Raw genomic sequence first — 27,241 nt, 5'->3', positions numbered from 1 at the left:
TTCGACGATTATTATACACCCGGTATATTTCCTTCGGCCACACACCCGCTTTTACCCGACCCCTGAGAGCGACCCGAACAGTACAGCGTAATAGACTCTTAAGAAATGATATAATACATACCTGTTCTATTATAAGAAGTGTGAAACTCGATAATGAAAATCCACCACAGATATAAGAATAAACAAATATTCAAGACAGTGTCTTTCACTCACTCTTGTACCATTTACGAAAGAAAAATATCTACCCGGATCACCTCTATATATAGATACAAGAACATTAATGATGGGCTATTAAAGTATATTGACAACAGTCTATAAAGTTTCTTGACCATCCCAATTTATTGCCTATTGTCCATTGACCCATGGCCAAACTTGAAGATTGGTTCTTATAATTAAATATAATAAAACTACGGAAACAAATTCTAAAATATATTATTGTTTACTGCTTTAGTCTTAAGCCGGTCCTACACGGTGCGTCAAGGGTTCCAGTGTTGTAACCAACATTTGGCACAGTTTTAGACAATATTGTAATTAAGTCTTCTACATGATGTGGCAAATGTTTTTGTGTCCAACGTTGGAAGTTTACCACATCGTGTGGGACCGGCTTAATACACGATGGGGTGAATGTTTGTTTTAACCTTAGGCTTAAAGCTGGCATTATATTTGTGAATTTAAATCAAAATGGATAATATAGGGCTAATACAGGGTTGTTCACCACATACGACACGGAGTATTGTAGCTAAACGATTAGATTTTTACAAATTGTAAGTTTTGGGTTCGATGAAGGACTATTAAAGGTACAATTTAAAAATAATTTTACAAGATACAGAGTGTCCCAAATAAGTAAAAAATATCAAAGTTGTGTTTTTTTAAATGGAACACCCTGTATATTATTACATTTTTAGTTTCTACGATTAAAATAAAGGTAAATTTGATTAAGGTTTATTATACTTAAACCTTACCGTTTTGAAATATTTTCATTTTTGTGAAATTGCAGTAAAAATTTTAAGACTTCATTTCTCCAAGGGTATCAAAGTTTTTAATACTAAATATTTACTGAAGTTTATTTATTGAGCAGTTATTCTGTTACAATAATAAAAATAATACTACCTTATACAGAGTGTCTAAAAATTTATTTTAAATAATTTCTAGCTTTAAACGCCAATAACTTCTTTAATTTAAATGGAACGCCCTGTATATTTTGGGAGAATCAGATGCACAATTTAATTGTCTATCAAAGTCATTTGTATGCAAAAAGAAAACTATTTAAATCTTTATAAAAGAGTATACCATTAATTAAATATAGCACCATTATTTCCGCCCATATACTAATTAATTACATACTTAATTATGTTCGTTAATAAATTATTCTAAATAAATGTGGATTTGAGTCAGAAATCAATATAATAATAAGTTATCAAAATGAACGTCTCTGTTGTTATAAATAAGCACTTATTAAAAAATGAAATATCATTTTTAAGGTGTTACTTTTTACCACACTGTCTAATACACATACAAAACTCAGTTTTTTAGTATTTGGGGCAATTATTATTAATCAACGCAAACAGTCAGTTAATGTAGTTTGAATACTGGAATCATATTAATTGGTCCTCTTTAACAAATATTTAAACAGTTTTTTTTTTATTTTTTAATGAAATAAACGAATTATATCGAGAATATTAGTATCTGTACTCTTTAAAAATTTGGTACATCTTTAAGAATAATCTAAAATGTCAATATTCCATGGGTATATTGATAAATAAGCTCTAAATTACAAGAAAATGCATTTTCTACGGAAACTTAAAGAGATAGGTAAAAAATGGTATAATACAATTTGATAGACAATTAAATTGTGCATTTGATTCTCATAAAATTTACAGGTTATTCCGTTTAAATCAAACAAGTTATTGCCGTTTAAAGCTAATAATTATTTACAATAAATTTTTAGACACTCTGTATAAGTTACTATTATTTTTATTATTGCAACACAATAACTGATCAATAAATAAACTTCAGTAAATATTTAGTATTAAAAACTTTGATACCCTTGGAGAAATGAAGCCTTAAAATTTTTGCTGCAATTTCACAAAATTGAAAATATTTCGAAAACGGTATGGTTTAACTGTAATAAACCTCAATCAAATTTACCTTTATTTTAATCGTAGAAACTAAAAATGTAATAATATACAGGGTGTTCCATTTAGAAAAATACAACTTTGATATTTTTTACTTCTTTGGGACACTCTGTATCTTGTAAAATTATTTTTAAATTGTACCTCTAATAGTCCTTCATCGAACCCAAAATTTACAATTTGTAAAAATCTCATCGTTTAGCTACAATACTCCGTGTCGTATGTTGTGAACAACCCTGTATAACAATTTTTTGATTTTTGTAAATAAAAAGGTGTTTGCCGCATTGCGTGGGACCGGCTTTAGAAAAACTGGTTAAGTTATTAAGAAAGTTAATAGTATTGGTAGTATTTTGGGACTTTTGGGTTAGAAATTATTTGGTTTTAAAACCATTTTTCTAGGCACAAAGGACCCTTTTTCAATGGGACAAACAAATTTTATTACATTGTTATTTACTGATAAATTTTAAAATTCATGAACCTGAAGGTACCTTTAAAATATAGTACCACGCTAAATTTTAAAATACAGTCCCTTTAAAAATTAAAATGAACATAAATAACCTATTTTTACGTTAAAAATTCAAATACCTATATATTTTTTTCTTTTATGCATAAGAATACAAAAGAATTACAAAAATACTGCTTTTTATAAAATTAACGTTTCTTATACGTTCAGGGACGGATACAGAAATTTATTTTAGGTGGGGGCCCAAATAAAAAGTAACACAGAATATGCTTTTTAGGACGCAACTTCACCAGTTTTTGAGTTTTTTGATGCAAAGTCATACAGACGACATCCAAAAATGATAGAAAATTAAATTTACCTCTGGATTAAAATGACAGACATATAACTGTCACTGTCTTATGGAAAGTCTGTTCGACGAGAAGACAGACTTTACACGTGCGGGCAATCAGCGCACCAGACTTGATAGTTTTTATAAACAAAGTTTCAATGAAGCTTAGAGCTCAAAATCTGACTTGTTACCTAACATAAGATATAGTCAGTCCAACGAGTCAGGGAAGATTTCGACAGACGACTTTCGAAAAAATGACAGAAAGTACGTTTATAAGAGATTTCTCAAATAATAATGTTTATGTTTCATCATAATGACCCATCATTATGTTGAATCATAATGAAAGTTTTTTTTTATTTTTTATGATATTTTTGTTCAAAAATTAATTTCTAGGATCTATAAAACAATAATCTAAAAAAATGTATTTAATTACATATATTACTGACACATAAAATTCATTTCGATGAACAAAAAATGATATCTACATATTTTAGTAGGTACCAAAAATAATTTTTTACACTTCTTAATTTGTCAGCAAATTTAATTATTCTATTTCTACGATTTTTATTCTGGTATTCTTCAAGACGTTGCGACAATATCTTCGTACCCTGTCAGCAAGTTCTTGTGCCACTGCATTGTTTGGTTCTTTTTCAATCACAAATTCCACGCTGTTTAGTGCTTCCTCGTAATTTTTCAGACCTGAAATACATTTCCTTTAAAGTCTACCAAAAATAAGCCAGGAAACATAATTTTGTTTTAAAATAAATGGATATTCTAAAAATAAATTTTGTTCAAAAAAAAATCAAGGGTAGATATTATTTTTTTTCAAAAATATTAAAATCGATACCCCGTACGAACGCCACTGGTGAAAATTTTAGAAAATAGTTTTTATCGAAAAAAAACCCTTAATGGTGAAAAGACTTACGAAAGTACGAAATTTCATAAAAATGTCTCGAGCGGTTCCGGAACATATCATTTTAGAAAAAAAATTAAACGAAGTATTTTCGAACACATGTATATATACAGGGTGTCCCAGAATTAAGTGCAAGAATTTTAAGGGGTGGTAGATCTCAATAAAAGAAACATATTTTCTCTTTATCGTTTTTCAAATAAGTCCAAAATAACGGAGAACTTTTTACCTTAAAAATTCTTGAAAAATAACCCTATAAAATATCGGACACTTATTGAGAAATACCCTGTACACCTACCTTCAAAAGCCTGTGCTCTCCTGAGATGCGCCTTCGCATTGTTCCTGTCGATGCTCAGAACCCTTTCTGCGTCGTTCAGCGCATCAGAATACCTTTTTAACTTAATAAACGTCAAAGCCCGGTTATTCAAATTAGTTACATTCGCCTTTCCAGCAATACTCCTCGAAAAACTTTGCAACGCCAGTTCATAGTCGCCATTTTTGTAAAATTCCCGCCCTTTTTCCAACTCCCTTTCCGAAATAAACAGCGCCTCCGCCTCTGTCGCGTACTGATTGAAAGAAACCGACTTTGCTGACTTCTTGGACGGTTGCTGCTTGTGATTTGAACTTTCCTGCGCGGGCGTCACGTTGGTGTTGGAGTAAATAAATTTTTCAGCGTCTTTTTTTATTTTTTCCGCTGTTTCTTTGGCTTTGGCTGCTTCGCGACGGATTTTTTCTTCTTCCAGGTCGATTTTCATGATTTCGGTATCAGGGTCGTACTTATCCCACGCCGTGTAGTCGGTGGAAGAGATTTTTTGATCGTTTTTCTTTTTAACTAGGTTCAGAGGTTCGGGTTCGTGTTCAAAGCGTCTTATTCCGATATCAGAGCTAGAATCATTTAGATATCGTAAGATTTATTATTATTCTATGCTTAGAATAGAAGTATTTTAGTTGAAACTACAAAATTCTTACCCCCCTTCGTATTCGTATTATAGCATTATCACTTTAAAAATACAGGGTGGTCTGAAATGTATTCCGGAAACTTCAGCAGCATATTCTGCAGATAAAAATAAATAAAAATGTTCGTATAAATTATTAGTGTTCTAAAATGCTTATTAGTTTTGGAGATACAGGGTGTAGAGATTTCATTTTTATTTCGATTTTTTCCGAATAATTTCTGTAAAGTAACGTCAATATTTGGATGAAAATTGGTGTCTGTGAGTTTTTTGACATGATAAATTTGATTTTGATGTAATTATGATTCTTATTTGAAGGGGACGCCACTTATATGTGTTTTAACTGTTTTGAAGAGTAATAACTTTTCGTCCGAACCTGTATAAAACTACTGAGTGCAAAAATATACATTTCCGTGATTTTTACGTAAAAAAGGTATCTTGGTAAAAAGCGCTACGAGCAACCGTTTTTTAGATATTTAAAATGGAAGTAGTCCATACATGTCATTATTGACAAAAAATAAACATGATTTTTGACATTTGAGTAGATAGTTATTTGACTGAAATGCTAAATTTGGGAACTTTTTTTTTTCTTCAAAAAAATTATGATAAAACAATTTCTGTTGAACTTTTGGCACAAAAATATTTCAAATTTATGATATCAGTTTAATAAATATTTAATCAACATGTTTAATTTATGTCAGTGATGACAGGTATTGATAATTTACGATTCCAGATATCTCGAGAACCATTATTTATAGCGATTTTTACCAAGAGACTTTTTTTACGTAAAAACCTGGTAAATTTATATTTTTTTCACTCGGTAGTCTAATACAGGTACGGACGAAAAGTTATTAATATTCAACCCAGTTAAAAAATATGTAGGTGGCGCCCTCTACAAGTAGGAGTCATATTGACATCAAAATCAAGTTTCTCATGTCAAAAAACTCCCAGACACCAATTTTTATCCAAATATTGACGTTACTTCAGAAATTATTTGAAAAAAATCGAAATTAAACCGAAACTTCTACACCCTGTATCTCGGAAACTAAGCATTTTAGAACATACATTTATACGAACTTTTTTACATATTTTTATCAGCAGAATATGTTTCCGGACCACCCTGAATATACAGGAAATATTAAAAAATATATTAAAAGCAAACTTTTTTGTTTTTTTTGTTCGGTCTATTTGATTTGCTTCTTTTATTTTTTCCTTTTCTTACCTTACTTTATTACATTTTCTTTCGTCCAATTCTCTGCTGCATCTACTCACGTCAGTCACCCATTTTTGCAAATCATTCGCGATTTGATCCACTTCATCTTTTTTCAAGTCTTTCTTGTTCAAAACCAAAGTGCGCTGCCTTAAAAACCTACTGTTGGGCTTCAGTAATCTTAATCGATCCTCTGTGGCTCTAAAAAAGCTCATCAAATACTTTTTTTCTATAATAATGATCCGTTAAATACCTTAGCAATTCGGGGTAATATCCTTCCTGTCCTGATTTCAGGACATTGATCATTTTTTCTAATTCCGTAGCATTTTTGGAGCTTGACACATATTCAAAGTCAAAATTCTGTATAGGGATCCTATACTTCTCTAATAACGATTCTCTTCCAGGATTCTTATAGGTATATTCTTGGTAATCCTGTATTTTTTGCAAATCCTCTAGAGTTGACATTTTTTTAACTACTTAAAGTCGATTAAACAATTTATTGTTGCCAGGGCAACCCAGCCCCCATATTAATCGATTATAGTCTTAATTTATGAAATGCTCTATTGCAAAATGCACATTTATTTAAAAGAGAATTGTTATTTCGCCATACTATATTTTCAGTAAGACAAACCCAGTGTTATTTTAACCTTGTAAGGTATATGAGTTACTTAAATGTTATAATGTAACACGAGATCAGAGCTGTGTGGACCTGCAATCGTGTTGTAATTTTAAAACGAGTCAAACCGTTGCGTAAAGAACGCATACAATTGTAATGGTATTTGTTGTGACATTGGTTTATTACAAATATTTCTCGTTTAAAAATTACGCGCGACGCCTATGTGCGTGTATATCTGGTTGCGTCGTTTTAGTCGTTTCTTCTTCTTAAATTTTTTTCAGGCAACAAACTAATCGTACGTTTGAGAGCCACCGGTTCAATTTGAAAATTGTTTGCTGTGGTAAAATGTCAATAAAAGTTGTCAGTGGGGGGTAATCAGTGGTGGGGGTCGAAGTTGTCAAATAAGAATGGAAAATAATTGCATTCAATTTATTATTCCATTATTTATTTATTTCTTTTGATGTAAACAATAAAAGTTTTCATTTAGAATGGAAGTGTTTTCAGGTATTTTTTAAGTGAAACTTGATATACCTTCCTGTAATATATGTGTAATATTAGAAATACCACTGTTCTTCATTGTTCTTTTAGTAGTTTTTTCTTTTAGAAAAATATTATGGGTATGATTTTTTTATTTTTGTAGTACATTTGCATAGATGCTTTAATTTGCCTTGAGCTTGAGTAACAGATTGTAATATTTTTATTGATTTTTAGAAGGTTTAAATGCAACAGCTAAAAAAGGCCCTGGGCTATATGAATTCCTTGTTGAAGCCGAATTACAACATTATTTTAATAGCTTTAAGTAAGTATTTTTCAGCTTTTTAAAATAATCTTGCCTCTAACTTGTGTTTTTTTTCTATTTTTAGAAATACTTTAAAAATAACTCATCCCTCACAGCTAAAATTTACAACTGAAAGTGATTTGATGGATATCGGAATGTCAAAGCCTGAAATGAGAAGATTGAGGAAATATTACGAGAAACATTTTCCTCATAATTATTTGTCAAAATTTAAGAAACTTCTATCTCATAGAAAACAAGAAAATACCGGTTAGTTTTTATTAAATTTCAATGTTTATATCTCTATTATCTTTTACTATTTTAGTGAGTGATGCCAGCTTGCTATTAAACAGTGATACACTTACTATGACAAAAACTCCTAAAGTTTCAAGCAAACATATAATACCAGCAGCCGATATAACGATAAATAAAGAGCTCGGAATGGGAGAGTTTGGTGTTGTTCAACAAGGTGTTTGGTGCAACGAAGGTGAAAGAATTCAAGTAGCAATAAAGTGCTTGTCTCGAGACAGAATGCAAAGCAACATGGTTGAATTCTTAAAAGAAGCTTCCATAATGCATAATATCGATCATCCGAATATAGTTAGGTTTTTTGGCGTTGTTTTACCTAACATTGAAGGAAGCCTTATGCTGGTAACAGAATTAGCACCTTTAAGGTAATTAAACATAATCTTCTTACTGTCACTGACCTGAAGATTCAATATAATATTCTTAGGTCTTTGCTAGAGTGCTTGAAAGAGCCCTCTTTGAGATCAAGCTTCCCGGTACTGACTTTGTGTGATTTCGCTTATCAAATTTGTGATGGGATGCAATATTTAGAAGCTAATAGATTAATTCATAGGTAAGTTCAATAGATATAGTTATTTAAATACTATTTAATATAAATATTTAACTTTGTGTCAGTCACCTAATATTTTCAAGGATTTTAGTTGATATAAAGATATCATTTTAAGATTGTTTTATTTAACGTAAATATTTTAGTTATTGATTTGATTTCTTTATGAACAAATTTCCACAGGAAGAAAGTGCTTAAATTAATTTGTTAAAATTATGGAGTGTAACAAATACTATGTTATTATCTGAATTTCTGTTGATAATTGACTTTGGTTAATGATTTTGATAACCACATCCTTCCTATTTTGTTTTTATTTCATAGAAAAATAATAGATCTAGTACATTTGATGCTATGAAATATTTTTTTGAACTTTTATTTAAAGCTATGGTAAAAAACGGTGTTGCGCTGGATTTTAGAATGATAAATTACTTTTGTATTATAAACTTTTATGTCATTTATTTAAAATTTACATGAAAAGTTGTTAAAAATGAATATTTAATTTATAAAAAATCGGCAGTTCAAATATAATCCTACTATCTTGTCGAAAAAAAAACGGCGTCGGAGTTGGCTTTAAAATGAAGAACTCTGCCATTTTATATGTAAAATTTTATGGTAATTGTCATCCATCGTCATTTCCTGGCCAACTTGACGACGTTCAATTTTTCTGTGATATGATATTATAAAAGAAATATTTTTACTGTACTTTCTAAATACCGTATGATCGAAAAAAAAACGGCGTCAGCGATGGCTATGAAATGAAGATCGCTGTCATTTTATATTTAATAACCAAACCAAACTGGACGCCGTTTTTTCTCGATCATACGGTACTACTTACTACTAATGTATTTTCTAGTTTTTATGTGAATTCTCGATGACATGTAGGCAAGGATGTGCTTTAAGCGTTTTTTATCATTTTTTACATTTTGGCAAAAATAAAAAACGACTAAAGCACATTCCTGCCTACATGCTATCGATAATTCACATAAAAACTAGAAAATACTCATACAAAAATAATAATTTTTTACATTTTGGCAAAAATACATATTAGAAACATAAAAGAACGTAAAAAAATTAAAAAAAAACTGTAGAAAAACTACAAAAATTTAATAAAAAGAAGAGATATTACATTTTCCTTCCTCACCAACATATTTTTTATTTTTTCTATCTAAATTCTTATAAAATTATTATCAATAAAAAAACTTTGAAATAACATTGAGAATTTTATTTGCAAAGGTCAATCATTAACATCGTTTTTGGAAAAACTTTACTAATCTGTAGATCTAGATTTTTTACAGTATTTTACGTTATCATAAAACGTAGAAAATCTTTTTAAAGAAATATTTTTTATCCACCCATCCCTGCATGTAAGTAGATCAACTTTTTTTATTTTAGAGATTTGGCCGCCAGGAATATTTTAGTTTTTTCGAAAAACAAAGTCAAAATCTCCGATTTTGGACTTAGTCGTGCCTTAGGACAAGGAAAAGACTACTATCAGACTAATTTTAACGTCAATTTAAAATTACCCATTGGTAAAAGTTTGAAAATAATTTCCTAAAAAAACTTTTGCATAAAAATGTAAACTTTTAGCTTGGTGTGCTCCCGAATCCATAAGTTATTTAAGATTTACCACTGCCAGTGACGTTTGGGCATTTGGTGTAACCCTATGGGAAATGTTTTCCTACGGCTTTCAACCATGGGCTGCTCTAACAGGTCTGTCAGCAATTTTAATGCTTGATTTCTTTTTTCTATCATAAAAAATACATATTCTAGGTCAGCAAATATTAGAGGCCATAGACGAACCGAATTTTCAAAGACTGGAACAGCCTGATTGTTGTCCGTTGGACCATTACAATTTGATGTTGGATTGTTGGAGGCACGAGCCTGCTACTAGGCCAAGATTTGCGGATATTGGTCCTATTCTAGCTGATAGTAGGCCGGAGCAAGTGCAGGCCAAAGTAACATCGAGTGAAGGACCACATATGTTGAGTTTTAGAGTAGGTGATGTCATTACAGTATTGGATAAAAAGTAAGTCTTGATTTTTGTAAATATTGCGAAAAATTTTCAAATACAGTCTGTCCAAAGAGGGGATACGTGACAGTGACAGTTCTGTCTGTCACTGTTGCTTGTAGAAATGGTCCCCATCATAAACGAAACAAGTTTAGATTGGAATGCTCGGCTTGCCGCCAAAACTTATTGTTTTGGAGCGCATACGTTGTAGGGCGCTGCTATAGCGGTTGCTAAGAACAACCGCAAACAAGAACAGAAATAATTTTCTCTTGTCAAAGTTAGAATCTTCAAAAATTATAAAATCATTCAAAATTTAAATGGCCCTCATTGAAAAAATACCGAAAAGTGTTTAAAGCATTTTCAAATTAATTATTGCTATCCTGTAAGTTTAATTAATCTATGGTCCCCATCTCTTTTACTTTCAATGAATGTACTCTTTGAATAAGAAGACTAAGGAAGGAGCATAATGCTATCCATGTATTCATGCATGGTGGGCGGAAAAGGCACCATAAAAGCACTCTAGGGTGGGGATCCTTGACAGTTCTGTTTGACGATTCATTTGACACATTTGAATTTGATTTGAAATTTTGTGGATTTGTCAATCTTTACGGTGCTGATTTTATGTTATTTATTATTTATTCTACTACTGATAGTTGTATAAAGGTAGTAAATGTAGATGGAAATTGTGGCAGAACTTAAATTAACAGTGACACTATCGCGATTTATCGAAAAAGACTCTAAAATAGTTGGTTGTGTAGCGTGCGGTAGATCTCGGCAAAAATTGAGTGAAGTAATGGAACAACTTTTCGCTAGTAAGTGACTATATAATATACATACGTGTAGTAAACCAATCATTTATGAAATTCACTTAAATTAACTAAATTATATATTTTTCTTGCATTTTAGCTTTTATTTATTACTTGTCAAAGATTAGATGTCAAAGAATTTAGATACGTTAATTTGACTTACCTGCTTCAGTAGCGTATCGGATGTTTGTGTTAATAAATACTTATTATAACTTATCTATTTTTATTAGAATTATATATTTTTATAACAATTTTAAAACCAGCAACATTTATTCACAACGTAAAATAAAACAACAAATTATTGAGTCACGTCTACCTCACGTCTACCCTACATCATAGTTTTACATTTTTTAAATAAAATTAGAACGACACTGATAAACCGGAATTTAAGTCGGCCATATTTGAGGCCCATCGCGGTGTACCTAAGATTTTTGATATGCTCCTTCTTTAGTCTTCTTATTCAAAGAATGTACTATATATTTTTTAAGTAATTTACAGGTGTATTTTAGGAAAAAAATTTCTAAATTAAGAAACTTATTTTTTATTGTCATGTACTGCTATTTTAATATTTTAATATAACAATTATTACATGAATGAAGAAATATTGACTTGGACTACATTTAAAATTAATATTTTTGAATAATTTGCTAAATATAGCAGATGTTTTCAAACATTATTACTTTTTATCTAACGGTTTAAGTGGTTTTTGGTATCAATGATTTATTGCTGTTGGTTTGAGGCATTTTGAAATATTTTATGTGTAATATTTGTGATTCCCTTGTTAATAATGAATAATCATGCTGAATTTTGTATTTGGATCTCCATATACGGAATCAAAACATTTAAATAAAGTGGCATTAATGCGATTTGCTAATAATTTATTTAATTTGATTAAAAATATAGGAATATATGCCATATTTTATCTAAATGCAATACTTCTATTTATCTTATTAATAGTTAGGGTTACATTGAGTGCATTCTGAGAGTGTTTTCTTTATTTTGTTTACTTATTAAAATATACAGATGCAGATAATGATGTTTAAAATGCATTATAAGAAAATTTCACTTCTGAAAATAAAAAAAAAACAAAATGTAAACCAATTTATTGAAGAAAAAAATATTAAAAATTTAAAAACCATTTTTTTATTATAAATTTTCTATATATAAATTATCTACATAATCGGCCCTAACATTTTTTACAATAATATATCTCTCTTCACACAAGCAATGTCCAAACTGAGCGCAAACGCACGCGTATGTTTCTCGAGAAAAAACTGACACTACCGTGCAGTTTTTGACAGTTTAAATTCTTCGGCATATTTGCAACACACAATTTCAAGAAATGCTATACAAAAACTCGAAAATTTAGCTGTGTAAGAACTGTTTGTGCTTAAAAAAGTACAATTTTAAAAAAATGACTATGAAAATCGGCAAAAAAGGAGAATTAATTATTACTCCCAAAGATTCAACAATGAATGGAAACAAAGTATAACAATACCCATTTTTAAAAAGGGAGATAAAACAGACCCAGCAAACTATAGAGGAATAACATTACTGAGCACCTTGCTGAAACTTCTGACTAAGATCGTTGCGGACAAAATCTCCTCAATAGTGCCAATAAGCGAGGAACAACAAGGATTCCGAAGAAACCGATGCACTATTAATACTCAGGCAACTAGTTGAAAAATCCTTAGAATATAACTCTCCAGCCTATCTATGTTTTATAGATTTAACAAAGGCCTTTGATAGAGTCCAACTAAAAGACATCATCACCATCTTGGAAAGCAGTAATGTCTCGAAAGAACTCACAGAACTTATCAAGGACTTAAACACAAACACAACAACCCAAATAAGAACAAATTTTACCTTAACGCAGCATCTTCGAACTACAACTGGTATTCGCCAAGGCGACAGCCTCAGCCCTCTGTTATTCAACACAATCATGGATCAAGTAATAAAAACCGTCAAGAATACTGGATTAGGATATCGAATGGGAATGCATAAAGTAAACATATTATGCTATGCCGATGACGCAGTACTTATTGCAGAGTCAGAGGACGACCTCCAAAGAATGCTACAAGCTTTTAACAGACAGGCAGAAAAACTTAACATGCAAATTTCCACAAATAAGACCAAATGCATGACCATTACAAAGGAGCCTCTACGGTGCAAATTGGTAATAAAAAACAAAACTATTGATCAGATAATGTCATTCGAATACCTCGGATGCAAAATTACAAGCTCAGGATTCCTGGAAGAAGAAGTAAGGAAACAAGCCAATAAAGCTGCCGCAATATCAGGACATCTTAAATATCCCATATGGAAAAACAAACATTTGAGTACAGAATGTAAGTCAAGAATATACAAAACCTGCATACGACCAGTGATGACATATGGTGCGGAAACCAGAGCTGAAACATCAGTAACAAAGAGAATCCTACGAACTACTGAAATGAAGACCTTAAGAATGATAACTGGATACACATTGAGGGACAGACAGAGAAATGTAGACATAAGAGAAAAGTGCCAAACAAACGACGTTGTCAGATGGATAAGGCAGAGAAGAAGAGAATGGAACCAGCATGTCAATAGATGGGCCCCGACAGAATGGCCATAATAATTCGCAACAACGTACCCCATGGCAGAAGACCTACTGGACGACCACCTAAACGTTGGCAAGACAGTTGGCAGTCAACCTCGCAAGAGTTGCTTAGACGAGGAGGAAACCGGAACTAAACAGGCGATACGCCTTCTAAAAGAAGAAGAAGAAGAAAGATTCAACAACAACACGAATACAAAACAATGACTGACATTATGATGAATTGACCAACATGGCGATAATAAAAATCGCTTTAAACTAATTTTTGCAGCTTTAATCTAAATAAAATATCTGTTACAATCATTTGCCCTATAAAGTAAAACGAAGAACGGCTCGGTATCTTATATTATACAAGAATTTTAAACATTTTTGGCAAAATTTTATTTAGTTAGTGTCAATTTCGATATAATTGATGACGCGCATCGGAAAATGTTTTGCGATTACCTTATGTTTATCCACTCAGCACAAACGTGCTCAAGTGTGCACATGATTTAATACAGTATATAATCACCATTTTAAATCCACAATTCTTTCCAGAACGCACAGTCCTCTATGGAAAGGAGCCACTGCCAGCGGTAAAACCGGTCTGTTCGATCCGGTCAACGTGGTTGCTTACCTGGGTAGCGATTTACCCAGTTCGTCCTTCATGAGATCGGGCATGGACTCGAACCGGTCATCAGCTCGTAGGAAGCTGAGAAGCGAAATGATCAGCGCCCCTCAGGGAGACTTGAAGCACACCGGCCACGTGGGGCTCGACGGTGCTTATTTCGGCGATTTGAGCTTCTTAGGTGGATCTAAAGGCAATGTAAGTATACCGTGCTGGTAATTGTTACTTTTGGGTCTGTATTTACATGTGTGGAAGTAAATCGCATAGGGATCTTATTAAGTCGGAGTGCGTGAAGCGGAAACCAAACCGCTTATTTTTAAAAGACTCCTTTGGAAAGGTAACTAGATAAAATCATTAGATATGTTTCTGAGCATCTGCAATTATAAGGATATCGTTAGTGTGTTCATATTTTTTATACATACATACATACTGCCATTACTCGCTGACGAAACTCAACTTTTTAACACATAAGACGCGATAACTCAAAAACCACTTTAGATATTGAAACTTTTTTTTTACAGTTCGGATCTTTTACAAGATGTTTAAATGAGAAAAATTCGGTAGGTTTGTTTTTTTTTCATTCGAAAATTTAAAAAAAACCGTTTATTTACTTTTAGTGCATAGCAATTTTCAGCAAACGTGTAACTTTTTTATTTGTAAAGATTGTCAGAAACTGTCTGCGAAGAAAATATAGCAGAAATATTAAGAAAGTTTTTGAAAAAACCTACAATCAATTATTTCTAATGGATTTCGAGATATCGATTTTTGAATTCAGAGTTCTAATAGCGCGACCACTGTCGAACACCAACTCAATTCCACTTATTTTTACCAAAAGTGCAAGTGTTTCTAACTTACACTTAAAAATTACGAGACGTAATTAAATCGTAAAATTGAACGCATGATATACTCTTCTCTAGAATTTTAAGTACTGATTGGGTCCACCAGGGTTCGGAAAACTACATGTTACTTTTAAAAACTACATAAACTACATTACATGTAGTTAATGTAGTTTATGTAGAGGGTGTAGTTTATGTAACCTATGTATGTAACTTTCAAAAAATCGAAGGTTTGAGTTGAGGTTATAATAAGTTGAAGCTTTAATGATAATGTATCTATGTTGTCGCTATAAGAACAAATACTAACCACAGAATTAAATAAATGTTTATAAATAAAAAAGTACTTTCACTAAACATTATCTTTTAAGTAAGAATTTTACATAGAATCTTTCAAGTCCTCGGTGGCCGCGTGGTTAAAGCGTTATGACTTTACGCTGCTATGACGTTGAAGCCGTAGTAAGGCAGGTTCGAATCCTAGTCAAGGCGACTTTTTTAATCTTTTTTTTTAATTTCTACATATTTTTTTTTTACTTTTTACATATTTATTATTGATTAATACAATTTTTAGTAATGCGTTTCTTCATTTTTTTTTTTAAATTACTTATATGCGCATTCAAAATTTCAGCTAAATCGGCAAAGAAGTTTATAATAATATAGTGTCCAATGTTGTATATATAATGAACTGTACGGAACCCTTTTTTTGACAAGTTTCATGTCAATTTTTTAAACGACGTCTAGAGATTGACCGCGCCAAAATTATTATTGATCGTCATTCCCCCAGCCGTCTTTGACGCCGTTTTTTTTCGATTTATCGTATACCAATAGAAAAGTATAACCTTATAATTTCTGAAGGATTAATTAACTATTAGAAAAAATTTTAAAATATTTATCATAATTTTTTTTTCTATAAAAAAAATCTTGATCAAACTTTTAGTTGACCGATTTATACGTTTTTGTATTATATACAGTATGGAAGTGTCCCCACCCAAGTTGTAGCTCCCTATAGACCTCACAAAGACTTGGAGGCGGCTCCCCTTTTGGAAGGAGATTGCGTACCCAGTCCGTCCTCATTATTAGACCATCAGTACCACGAAATCAGTGATGACGAGTCTAATAACAGTCCACAATTAGATTTAGGCGAGTAAACATTAAAAATTTATATTTACCCAAGCAGCATTTGGACGTCGGGACAACGTTGTGTCACGCGACCAAACGTCGGGGTGCAACGTCGGCGCAACCTCGTGCCAACCCTAGTCTGCACTAGTTTGGAGAATAATTTTCGGGTCGAAACGACGTTGGATACCGACGTTGGCTAGAAGCCTAATTTAGTACAAACTGCAACGTTGTTGAAAATCCTAATTCACAGAAATACAAAACTAATATGGCGTCTAAGTCGCGTTTTATCCTAAATTGGGATAATTATAGTAAAAATATTATTTTTATGATTTAGTTAGAGACATATGTCAGATGGCAGTGAAGAAAAACAAAACAAAAGTATTTAAGTGTGGAGGATGTTTGAAGATCATAATTATTGAAACACTTTAACCAACTCTGTAACTCGTTACCCAAGGCAAAAAAGTTAAACGCAAACAACTTTATTGATAAATGTATTGTTTCTACTTTGAAAAATACTAATGGGCCTTAAAATTATAGAAGTTTTAAAAATTTTCTTGAATTTTTTTTTAGTAAAATGAGAATAATTTATTCGCAGTCGAAAAAAATGTTTCCGCGTGTTTTTAGGGTCAAATATTTCAAATTAATGTATTCAAAAAGCAGGAATTGCTATTTTAGGAACGAAACATTTTCTTATTTAACAACATGGCGGCTTTCACTTTGTTGTTTTGGAGATTAAGATGGAGTAGTTCGAGTAGTCGCATACTGGTCTAATAAAGTCGCAGTTCGGCCTTAACAGGTAGTATACTAGTCGCAAGATTGCCTAATTTAGTCATCCTAGAGTCTAGCTTGTGCCGCCCTCTATAATCTAAATAAACGAGGGAGTGGATAAACATCGGTAATATATGTCGATGTATATTTAAATATAGTTTCATATGTACCTTTCTTATGTCCCATTTGAATTAAGTTTTTTTTATAAAAACAAAAACAGCACTGAACTGTCTGACTGAACAGAACAATGAAGTGAAAATTTAAGATTTAAGGTTTGAAATACAGTTGCAAAAAGGTAGTGACTCGACGTCCTACCAACGTAAGAATAAGGAAATCTAAACAACATCGGAATTAGTAAAACAGACGACGTTTGCATAACGTTGGAATAGGTCCTGAAAGTGACGTCGGAAAACTCTATATTGTCCAACGTTGTAACTACGTTGTCCGAATCACCTAAAGATCACTTAAGCAAAAAAGGTTACAAGACAACGTTTATTCGACGTCGCAGAAGCTTCTACTTTGCTGTAGTACTAGTCCAACGTCGGCACAACGTTATAAAAACGTTTAAATTTATTTTAATACCCAAGGTAGGGAGCTAACTATTTTTTGTAACTAATCCAACGTTGTGTTTAGTAAACATGTGGTCGCAAGTCGTGAAAATGCTACTTGGGTAGTGCCATCAAAATAATATTTCCTGAAAAAATATAAATTTACATTTATTTTGCGTGTACAGGTCCTTCCCTTATGGCAGAGATGGAGGTGATGTTTAGCAATTTCACTACAAACAACAGTCTGGACCATGAAGGGTGTGTTTAATATATATTGTTTATTTTGTTATCTTTATAATGCTTTATTTTGTAGTTCAAATAGGAGCAACGAGCTTAGAGAAAAACTAAGTTTGAAACCGAAAAAACAGGCTACAGTCAAACCTATATCGGCTCACGATAAGAAAACCTTGGATTCTGCAATAGCACTGGCTAATGAAATAACAACCAGGTAGGTTTAATAATTGAAAAAAAAAATTAATGATTTTATTAAAATCTATTTTTAAAATTACATTAGGTCATTATCTGCCCCCGCCCCCACTACCCCGGCTTCCCCTAATAAAAAGAAGAGTTCGTTCAGCTTCAAGTTTCCTTCTGTTCACGATCACTCGGACAAACATCATCCGGAAAATAGGAGAAACTTCTCGCAAGAAGCGCTGTCAACTACGGATTTGCAGGTAAATAGAAATAAAGACTAACAAACTATAGTTGTATTCTATTCAGTTTTATTTTCTTCGTTATCAGATTAATTTTGAACTGGCTCCATTTGTAATAAAGCTGTTATACAGGGTGTTTCAAAAAAGAGATTTCTCACGTAAAAATAAGATTTTTCTTATCAACACCGGTCCGATTCTGCTTTGTTTCGTGTCTACAGAAGGGTTAAAATCTTTATTTTTTTCGATTTGTTATAATTTTCTTCCAAGTGCTTTTGCGAAGCCGATATTTTCGTACTAAAAAAAATCGACAGATTCACCAGAGACATGTATATGGGTTGTCACTGGAATATAACACTGACTTTTGAAAAGGCGAAGGAATTTTTTTAAAGTGTTTGTATCTATTTTTCTACATACATTGTATAACGACTAAGAAATTGACTCTAAATCTGAGTTATCTGAATAGAATACAGCATTATTTAACATTTTGCTTTGTCAATAAAAGAACTTTAACGAAAACGATAATTTACACATACTAACACAATTTTTTTCTCCTCTTCCTTGCTCCTATTATTTAATTTCATCCCTTTTTTATCTGGTTCCTTCTTTTTTAAACACCAATTACTCTTCACACTCTTTTATGTTAATTAATTTTATTTTTTATCATTATTCACGATATAAATGGCATTGAAAACACTATATTACTCCCTTAAAAATACGAATATTTAGAAATTTATGAGTTCTCATTCATCAATTGACGACCCACCAACCACTTTGCGTCTTCCTCTATGGGACAAAGCTTCTGCCGAGTTCTATTTTGCAAAATCTCGCGAATTATTATCAAAACCTTTTCCGTCAGTACGGAGAATACCTCACAGTTCTTGCAGGAACTTAACGTCTCAAGAGGACACTTTCCAAAGTACTTTAAAAAACGGAACTCCACGAATACGTAACCTTGACAACCGGTTTCAGAAGTTTAGTTTTGACGAAGACTACCAGAGAAGAATTGAAGAGAACATCAATGAAATTCAGAAAAACAGAGATTTGACTAAATCGGAAGGAGTAACTAGAAAAAACTACTCAAAATTTTCTCGTCTGACGAATAAAATTTATAGCTCTCTAGAAAAATAGTATGAACTTTTTAAATTATAACATTATTAAATAATCACAGAATCCCAGAGCTTCAAACACATATCATCACAGACCGTTTCACGTGAACGCCTCTTCACAATACTTCGAGACTTCCTACGTTTACTATAAAGACCGTACCTTACAGGACCGTTCTTTAAACCCTGACGAAATCCATTTTTTCGAACGCCCTAGGATACTGTCATTCAGTGACGTTCAGCAGGACGTTCCGAGAAAAACGAGTCGCAGTATCAGGGAACGCAACAGGCGTCGACAGTCTTATAATCCCCAAGCGTACGAGTCTAGTTCTAGCGAATCGGATTGTATCTCTGTGGGTTCGGTGGATTTTATTGGCGCAGGCGTAAAGATTGTCGAAATTTTCGGGTTCGAACGCTAGTATAAGGTCGGAGATGGTTAATAAGTCGACCAATCCTTTTTGAAGCCTCAGTTCAGTTTGAAGTTCATGGGAAGGTCTCCGCCACCTTCGAATAGTATTTTGAGTGGGTTGAGTCCCACTTCTGTGTCAAGGTGTAAGAAATTGTCTGATAGTACCACCAGTGATTCCAGTATATAATTAAGAAGTTTTTTTGGTACAAAAAAGTGATAGTTTGGATTCAAATGATTTCAGTTGTTGATATCCTACGTTTTTTATCTACCAAACATTCTGTAATCGAATATAGAGAATCTTGAAGACACAAAGATGACATTTGCTTCTTGAACATTTTGTCGTCTGATGAATAAAATTTATAGCTCTCTGAAAAATAGTATGAACTTTTAAATGATAACATTATTAAATACCGGAGAATCCCAGAGCTTCAGAGATTCAAACACATATCATCACAGACCGTTTCACGTGAACGCCTCTTCACAATACTTCGAGACTTCCTACATTTACTACAAAGACCGTTCTTTAAACCCTGACGAAATCCATTTTTTTGAACGACCCCGGATACTGTCATTCAGTGACGTTCAGCAGGACGTTCCGAGAAAAACGAGTCGCAGTATCAGGGAACGCAACAGGCGTCGACAGTCTTATAATCCCCAAGCGTACGAGTCTAGTTCTAGCGAATCGGATTGTATCTCTGTGGGTTCGGTGGATTTTGATTGGCGCAGGCGTAAAAGATTGTCGAAATTTTCGGGTTCGAACGCTAGTATAAGGTCGGAGATGGTTAATAAGTCGACCAATCCCTTTTTGAAGCCTCAGTTCAGTTTGAAGTTTATGGGAAGGTCTCCGCCACCTTCGAGTAGTATTTTGAGTGGGTTGAGTCCCACTTCTGTGTCGAGGTGTAAGAAATTGTCTGATAGTACCACCAGTGATTCCAGTATATAATTAAGAAGTTTTTTTGGTACAAAAAAGTGATAGTTTGGATTCAAATGACCTCAGTTTTTCATATCCTACGTTTTTTAACTTACAAACATTCTGTAATCGAATATAGAGATTCCTGAAAGCGTTTACTTACAGATAACATCTAATTTTTAGGTTATACCATGTTGCGACAGCGTTTTCTGAATTTTGACGTCTTGCGAATACAACTTTCTAACCTCTCAAAGTTATTATGAAATTATTATGCCAGTTATTATAAGTTTCTGACACTGAATGTAATTTGGGAAAGAAAAAAAACGCGTGATTAGGTTATACAAATAATTATGATTGTGGAAGTTGCATTGTTATTAAATTAAAAGAGAGTCATTTTATTTTAAAAAAATATCTATGAGAATGTTTTTTTTAAATCGATAATTTGTTGACTAAAAATAATCGATATATTTTAAACAGTATCGATACTTTGATTTGTCGATATATCTACACGTCTCTACTTTAGACCGAATGACTCAAATAGTACCACCAGCATTGTGAGTCCCAATTTAATTAAGGAAACTTTTCTTTTGAAGAAAAAAAATTTTCGCTGTAGAAATTACAACAATTATGCTACTAAATCTCATAAGTAGGTATTCTAATCTTTATTACAATATATAATATACTATTAAAAATAAAAAAAATACTCTATGCTTCTCTTGTTCTTATGAATATACAGAGTGTAAATAAATAAATGAGATTTTGTTTTTAAAAATAACTTTGTAGTAAGCGCAAAATTCAACAAAATTATACAAAAAACTTTATTTTACTATTTTTTGCGTTTATTTATTTACACCGTGTATACAAACTAAACTATATAAACGTTCTAATATTCAAACATCTATTCATTTGCCTTTTGGTGTTTAAAATAGTGTTACTGGCGTATAAACCTAAGTATATATTTCTACATCATACATTATATTAGTGTGTTTATAGGAATCATTTTTTAAATATTTTCTCAGTTATATCAGGCTTTATATTTTTAACTGACTGAGAAAATTTAAAAAAATGGTTCTTTTTAATCCCTATATGCCTTTTATACTCGTGGATAACATAACATTTAGCATAAATATTATTCCATCCCTTTCTAAAGATATTAAATTGTAAGGAACCATAACTGTAATATAAATGATTTTTTTTTTCAAAAAAATACTTGTTTCATTTATTTTTAACCCATTATTTTTTATCCTACTGTTTTTTTATTTATTTCTTATATGTATATGTTTCTTTTTTATTTCACTACAGACATCTTGTGTCCATGTCAATCTAGACCACTTTCATTTATTTATTCTGTCCCTTTTTTCTTTGTTTTACGTTCGTTTTTCCCTTCTTTAGTCCAAGATCACCCAAGAGGAACAGATGGCCTACCAGGGTTTAGTGGAAAGTCCAACTCCAGAAGCCAGCCAGGTAAATCCATATACAGGGTGGCGCACCTCATTCGCCTCGGTGGATTATACGAAAACGGAAAGGTGTAGTGTTTAAAAATAATTTAGAAAAAAAAAAAATCATCTTGTGTTTAAAAATATAGGGCGTTTCGAATACAATCCCCATAGCACTGATATTTTTCGATTTTAAAAAGCGTTTGTAACATAATAAAAACATATATGACAATGCTACAACAACTGTAAATCTACATTCCACAACTAACCGGATATAAAATAAAAGGGAGTTAGGCAGGGCGATACCATGTCGCCAAAATTGTTTATTACTGTTCTTGAGCATGCATTCAAAATGCTTTGTTGGCAACAAAAAGGAATAGTTATCGATGGAGAGAGACTCAACCACCTACGCTTTGCGGATGATATCGTTATAGTGCCAGATAATCTGGGAGAGATCAAAAACATGCTTCAAGAACTTAACGATGCATTACACGAGATTGGACTAACAATAATTTTTGACAAGAGTAAGTGCCCAGCGAACACATACAAATTCACAACAACAGAATAGAATTAGTCCACAAATATGTATACTTGGGCCATGAGACCAAAATAAGCAGAGATAACCAAACCTGTGAACTGGCTAGACGAATTACCTTGGGATGGGCGGCTTACGGAAAAATGAGGGACATCTTTAGAGCAAATATCCCAATACACCTGAAAAGAAAGGCATTTAACCAATGTATCCTCCCGGTTTTGACCTATGGCGCAGAGACACTCACTCTAACAAAAGTAACCGCAGAAAAATTGAGGGTGACACAGAGGCGGATGGAGAGATCTATGATTGGCCTGACTTTGAGGGATCGAGTAAGAAATGAAGAGATACGCCGACGTACGGGAGTGGATGACATTATCCAGCGAATCACAAAACAAAAGTGGAGATGGGCTGGACACATTGCTAGAATGGCAGACGGGAGATGGACCAAAAGGCTTATAGAGTGGACAAGCGTAGCCAAGGCAGACCTCCCACCCGATGGACCGACGATCTGAAACGAATAACAACTAACTGGATTGCAACAGCTAAAAACCGCGAGAACTGGAGACGTTTGGAGGAGGCCTATGTTCAACTATGGACGTGAAAGGGGGCTACGTGATGATGATGATGATGATGATGTATATTTCGAAATAATTTTAATACATATACCCATAAAATATTTTGTTTCTACATCTTTCTGTTTTCGTATAATTAACCGAGGCGAATCAGGTGCGTCACCCCTGTATAAGATCTATAGTTCCTTCTCTCGCTGGACCTTATTTTTTTACTGTTAACTATACAAAATTCCAATGGCTATTTTCTTAGCTGATGGTCACAAATCCATTAAGAATGCTAAGAACTGGACAGCCTGTTATAACGACTCGCACAAGATCTGCAAGCCTGGCAACTAGTACATTGCCATCAAAGTTAAACGGGATAGCTAGGAGTTCTATTCCAGATAATTTACATGACAGACCAGGTATTGCATTTTTTTAAAGCAATTTTACATGAATTTATATTTGAACATTTCTTTTAGGTTCTTTCTCAACACTGCCGAAGAATATTAATACTCACACAGCTCACAGAACGTCATCGGTGCATCCTAGACTCCAAAATGACGCTTCTAAAGAGGAGAATCCTATACCTTTACCTCCTAGAGATAGGAATAAGACACTTTTGACAGCTAAACCGAGACATACGAGGAAACATCCGTTGATTATACCGCCTACTAGTGCACAAAGGACGTTGGATAAGGTAAATACATTAAAAAAAATACTAATATTATTATAAAGGGTCCAGCAAAAGTGTGTTGGGCGTCTGTAGCTACTATAATAAAAAACTTAGGAATTTTGTAGACCTAAAGTATGCACTAGAATTTTTTTAGGAAAATATTTTTGTAACTTCCGCAGGGTGGTTCAAAAAGGTTTGAGCGAATCGGGAGGTTCTTTTAAATGGAACACCCTGTATATTAATGCATTTTTTTGCAGCTGGCTTTATATAATCTTAAGATATTATTAAATTTGTTTTAATAGTTTCAGAGATATTCATAAAAAAAGATATATTTTTCAACCTTTATTTAAAAAGAATTATTAAAAATACAAGAAATATCCTAAAATTAAAACAATACTAGGTATTTACTGTAATTGGTGTGTACTTACTTTGCAATAAATATCGTAATCTTAAATTATACAGGGTGTTCAAAATTTCAAACTCTCTAAAATATAAAATAATTTTTCTTCGTTTTTTTTTGGAATTTTGAGTTACAGGGTGTTTCGTTTTCGGTAAAAATTATCCCGATCCACTCACACTTTTTAGCCATCCTGTAGAAGTAAAATATTTTCTTGAAATAGGCCCTAATACATACTTTAGATATGCACTCAAAAAAAAATCCTAATTAAAAAGTATTCCTTTAATTAATTAATCACTAAGTATTCCTAATCAGAACCCATTCCTAATTAAAAATACTTCTAAATTATTTTTATAGGACTCGTTTTATACAGTAAAGTTTGTTTGTACTATTTGTCTGATTTTTTTTTCTCTTTTTTTAGGTTAATACAGTGTCTCCGTTAAACAAGACGTCTCCAGATCCTTTTCCCAGCCCTGTTGAGCCTGCCTATTCCAATGACGTAATGCAGATAGCCGAGAAAAATCCCGAATCTGTACATTTCGAAGAGCAGATTGAATCAAACCTAAACGCCTTAGATGACATTCATTCTGATCATGACGTAGTCGACGGTGGGGACTTCAAGAATGATGGGGAGAAGGTATGCCTTGAAGCATTTTTTTTTCTTTTTTATCTCGAATTCTCGAATGTTGTTAAAAATTACAAGATACAAAATAAATTATTGTCAGAATAAATCTGAATTTATAGGTACATAGTCATCATGTAAGTTGCGAAGATTTGCTGAAATTTGCCAATACGAAACCCAGCTCAAGGACCAGAGGAAACGACTCGGACGAAGTTAGGATTATGTCAAAAGTTTTGGGAAAAGAAGTAAGTATTAACAAGTAGTAGTGGGAACTATCGAAATATTCGATAGTTGCAATTCATTCGAATAATTCGATAGCTAGTAAGAAAACATTCGTCGAAAACTATTCGAATAAAAATTCTCGAATAGACGCGTCATCTGCCTTGAAATATTGTATTCTAGTAATTCGGCAGCAAAAACCATTCATTTATAAAATTCATTTATTTGTCAGGATCGATTATAATAAAATATAATCTGGATTTTATGGTGGCAATGGTGTGAAAGAAGCCGGCATCTTTGATTTTTTGTGGAGTCAGATAAGGACACATTATTTTTTTTATTGAGGTGCTAGTATTTAAATCTAACCTAACCTAACAAAAGATACATTATGAAGGGCGCTGTTGCCATACCTATATTGGTATTAGTTGGTATTAGCAAAGAATATTATTCTGTGGTATTAGTTAGTTTGGGATAGTATGTCTATATATTTTGCATTTTTTTATTAATATTCTGTTGTTACACTGCAATAATACTTTTTATTTTGAATGTAGGAAAATGATTTTTAATGTTTTTAAGCAAAGACCGGTTTAATAAATAGTTATAACAGTAATAATTTGTTATACCTATTAACAACAAAATTTAAAATCGTGAAATATAAACATTTATTTATTTTTTAAGTAGTATCAAAATATAAACAACAAATTAGAAGTCAAAATTATTTATATTAGATCCTATTTAAAAATAATATAGTCCCTAAGTTTTTTGGCAACGTTGGTTTATTAAACAATAATAATTACAGAACTAATTTTTTATATTAACAACAAATTTTAAAATCATGAAATATAAACATTTATTAATTTTGTAAGCATGCAGTGTAATGGAAGGAAAATATAAATAAAAAATTAGAAATCAAACTTATTTATATTACTTTATATTACTATTTAAAAATAATATTTACTTTTACTGGCATTTACTTTAAAAAATAAATGAAATATTTCTTCGCCTATATGAAATATTCCTTTCCCTATTTTAGATATTTATCTGGTTAACTTAACCGAAATATTTCTTTAGATACCTACCGAAAAATGTCTGCAAGCTCTGGACCATTCGGATTGGGACGTGATGAAAGCCATCAAACTTCTGAAACTTCAAAACGTGGTCAGTGCGGATCTGACCTCTTGCCAAAACGCTTTGGAGAATTCCATGTGGGACGTGACCAAAGCAGCCCAGTGGATTTTGCAAATGGACGGAGAAGTAGCCCAAGTGTAATATCGAATAATTTATTTAAAAAAAAACTATATTAGGGTGAGTCCATATGGGCATAATTTGTAGATTTTGAATAGGTCTAAATGTTTGAGACGGTAACCACATGCATAAGTACTTGGTGCGATTTTTATTTTAAAGGCTATCGTGACACCTTTTTTTCCGTCAGTAACAACAGTAGCACTTTTTATGATAAATTTTCAATATGGATTCATCCTCGGCCACTATAATAATTAAATAGGTACTAACAGTGGCGTAGAAATGAACTGATTGTATGTATTGCTATACTAGTACGACTAGAATATGCCAATACCTCGAATATTTTTTTTTCTATTTCATCAATTACTACTCAGAAAAAAACGACATATGATATTAATTTAATTATTTTTAAGCCTATAATAATGCTTTTAACTAAATATTTATTTTTATTTAAATATAAGATAATACAAAAACATTTTAGAGCAGTTTCATATGATATGGCTTTATCCAAAGATGTTTTAACATCGTTTTTTACGAGTAATTTTTTTATAATAGCATTAATCAAATAAGAGAATAAATCAACTAAATATTTCTGTATAATAATTAATAAGTGTAAACTATTGCATATCAATTGGTCAATTAACGTTTGGCACAAAAATCAAACAAATGTTATATATCTTATGGTAGTAAAAAATAAAATAATTTCAATATTTTTGACGATTTTTTCTAAATATATTAAACCATAAATTTTATAAAATTCTAACAATTTTTATTAAGTTTTGGTTAAGAGTTGAATCACATTTTTATTTTCATTTTTTTACTAATAATAATATATTTATTGTCATTGGCATTTAAGAGATTTATTTTAGTGTTTTTTTTTGTAAAAAAATTATGTAAACTATAAATTTATCGGCATTATAATTGGTAATAAAATATATGTTTATTTTGGACTCATTTATG

General features: G+C 32.0%; 2 protein-coding genes across 3 annotated transcripts; one reads left to right on the top strand and one right to left on the bottom strand.

The window, feature by feature from the left end:
* Positions 1-3,343: 3,343 nt before the first annotated feature.
* Positions 3,344-6,668, bottom strand: LOC115886447 (sperm-associated antigen 1). Its single transcript, XM_030905603.1, has 4 exons — positions 6,250-6,668; positions 6,009-6,197; positions 4,132-4,718; positions 3,344-3,622 (listed from the first exon to the last, which is right to left on the bottom strand). The coding sequence occupies exons 1-4, from the start codon at positions 6,459-6,461 to the stop codon at positions 3,468-3,470; spliced, it is 1,143 nt and encodes a 380-aa protein (XP_030761463.1). The 5' UTR covers positions 6,462-6,668; the 3' UTR covers positions 3,344-3,467.
* A 321-nt stretch (positions 6,669-6,989) lies between these two features.
* On the top strand, positions 6,990-26,993 carry LOC115886403 (activated Cdc42 kinase-like). 2 transcript variants are annotated; one of them, XM_030905530.1, is made up of 19 exons: positions 6,990-7,116; positions 7,324-7,411; positions 7,476-7,657; positions 7,713-8,061; positions 8,121-8,246; positions 9,633-9,769; positions 9,828-9,950; positions 10,011-10,266; positions 14,191-14,458; positions 16,065-16,233; positions 17,714-17,786; positions 17,842-17,976; positions 18,043-18,202; positions 21,996-22,067; positions 23,397-23,550; positions 23,608-23,825; positions 24,620-24,835; positions 24,943-25,065; positions 26,111-26,993. In XM_030905530.1, the coding sequence occupies exons 1-19, from the start codon at positions 7,101-7,103 to the stop codon at positions 26,306-26,308; spliced, it is 3,063 nt and encodes a 1,020-aa protein (XP_030761390.1). In that variant the 5' UTR covers positions 6,990-7,100; the 3' UTR covers positions 26,309-26,993. The 2 variants fall into 2 exon arrangements, with proteins under 2 accessions (XP_030761390.1, XP_030761391.1); XM_030905531.1 differs by having other exon boundaries at positions 6,990-7,229.
* The last annotated feature ends 248 nt before the right edge of the window (positions 26,994-27,241 follow it).

The sequence above is a fragment of the Sitophilus oryzae genome, unplaced genomic scaffold (genome assembly GCF_002938485.1).
Source record: "Sitophilus oryzae breed Bouriz unplaced genomic scaffold, Soryzae_2.0 scaffold_488_pilon_pilon, whole genome shotgun sequence".
Taxonomy (NCBI): Eukaryota; Metazoa; Arthropoda; class Insecta; order Coleoptera; family Curculionidae; genus Sitophilus; species Sitophilus oryzae.
Note: the sequence above shows the minus strand (reverse complement) of the source record. Positions and strands in the feature narration are given on the sequence as shown.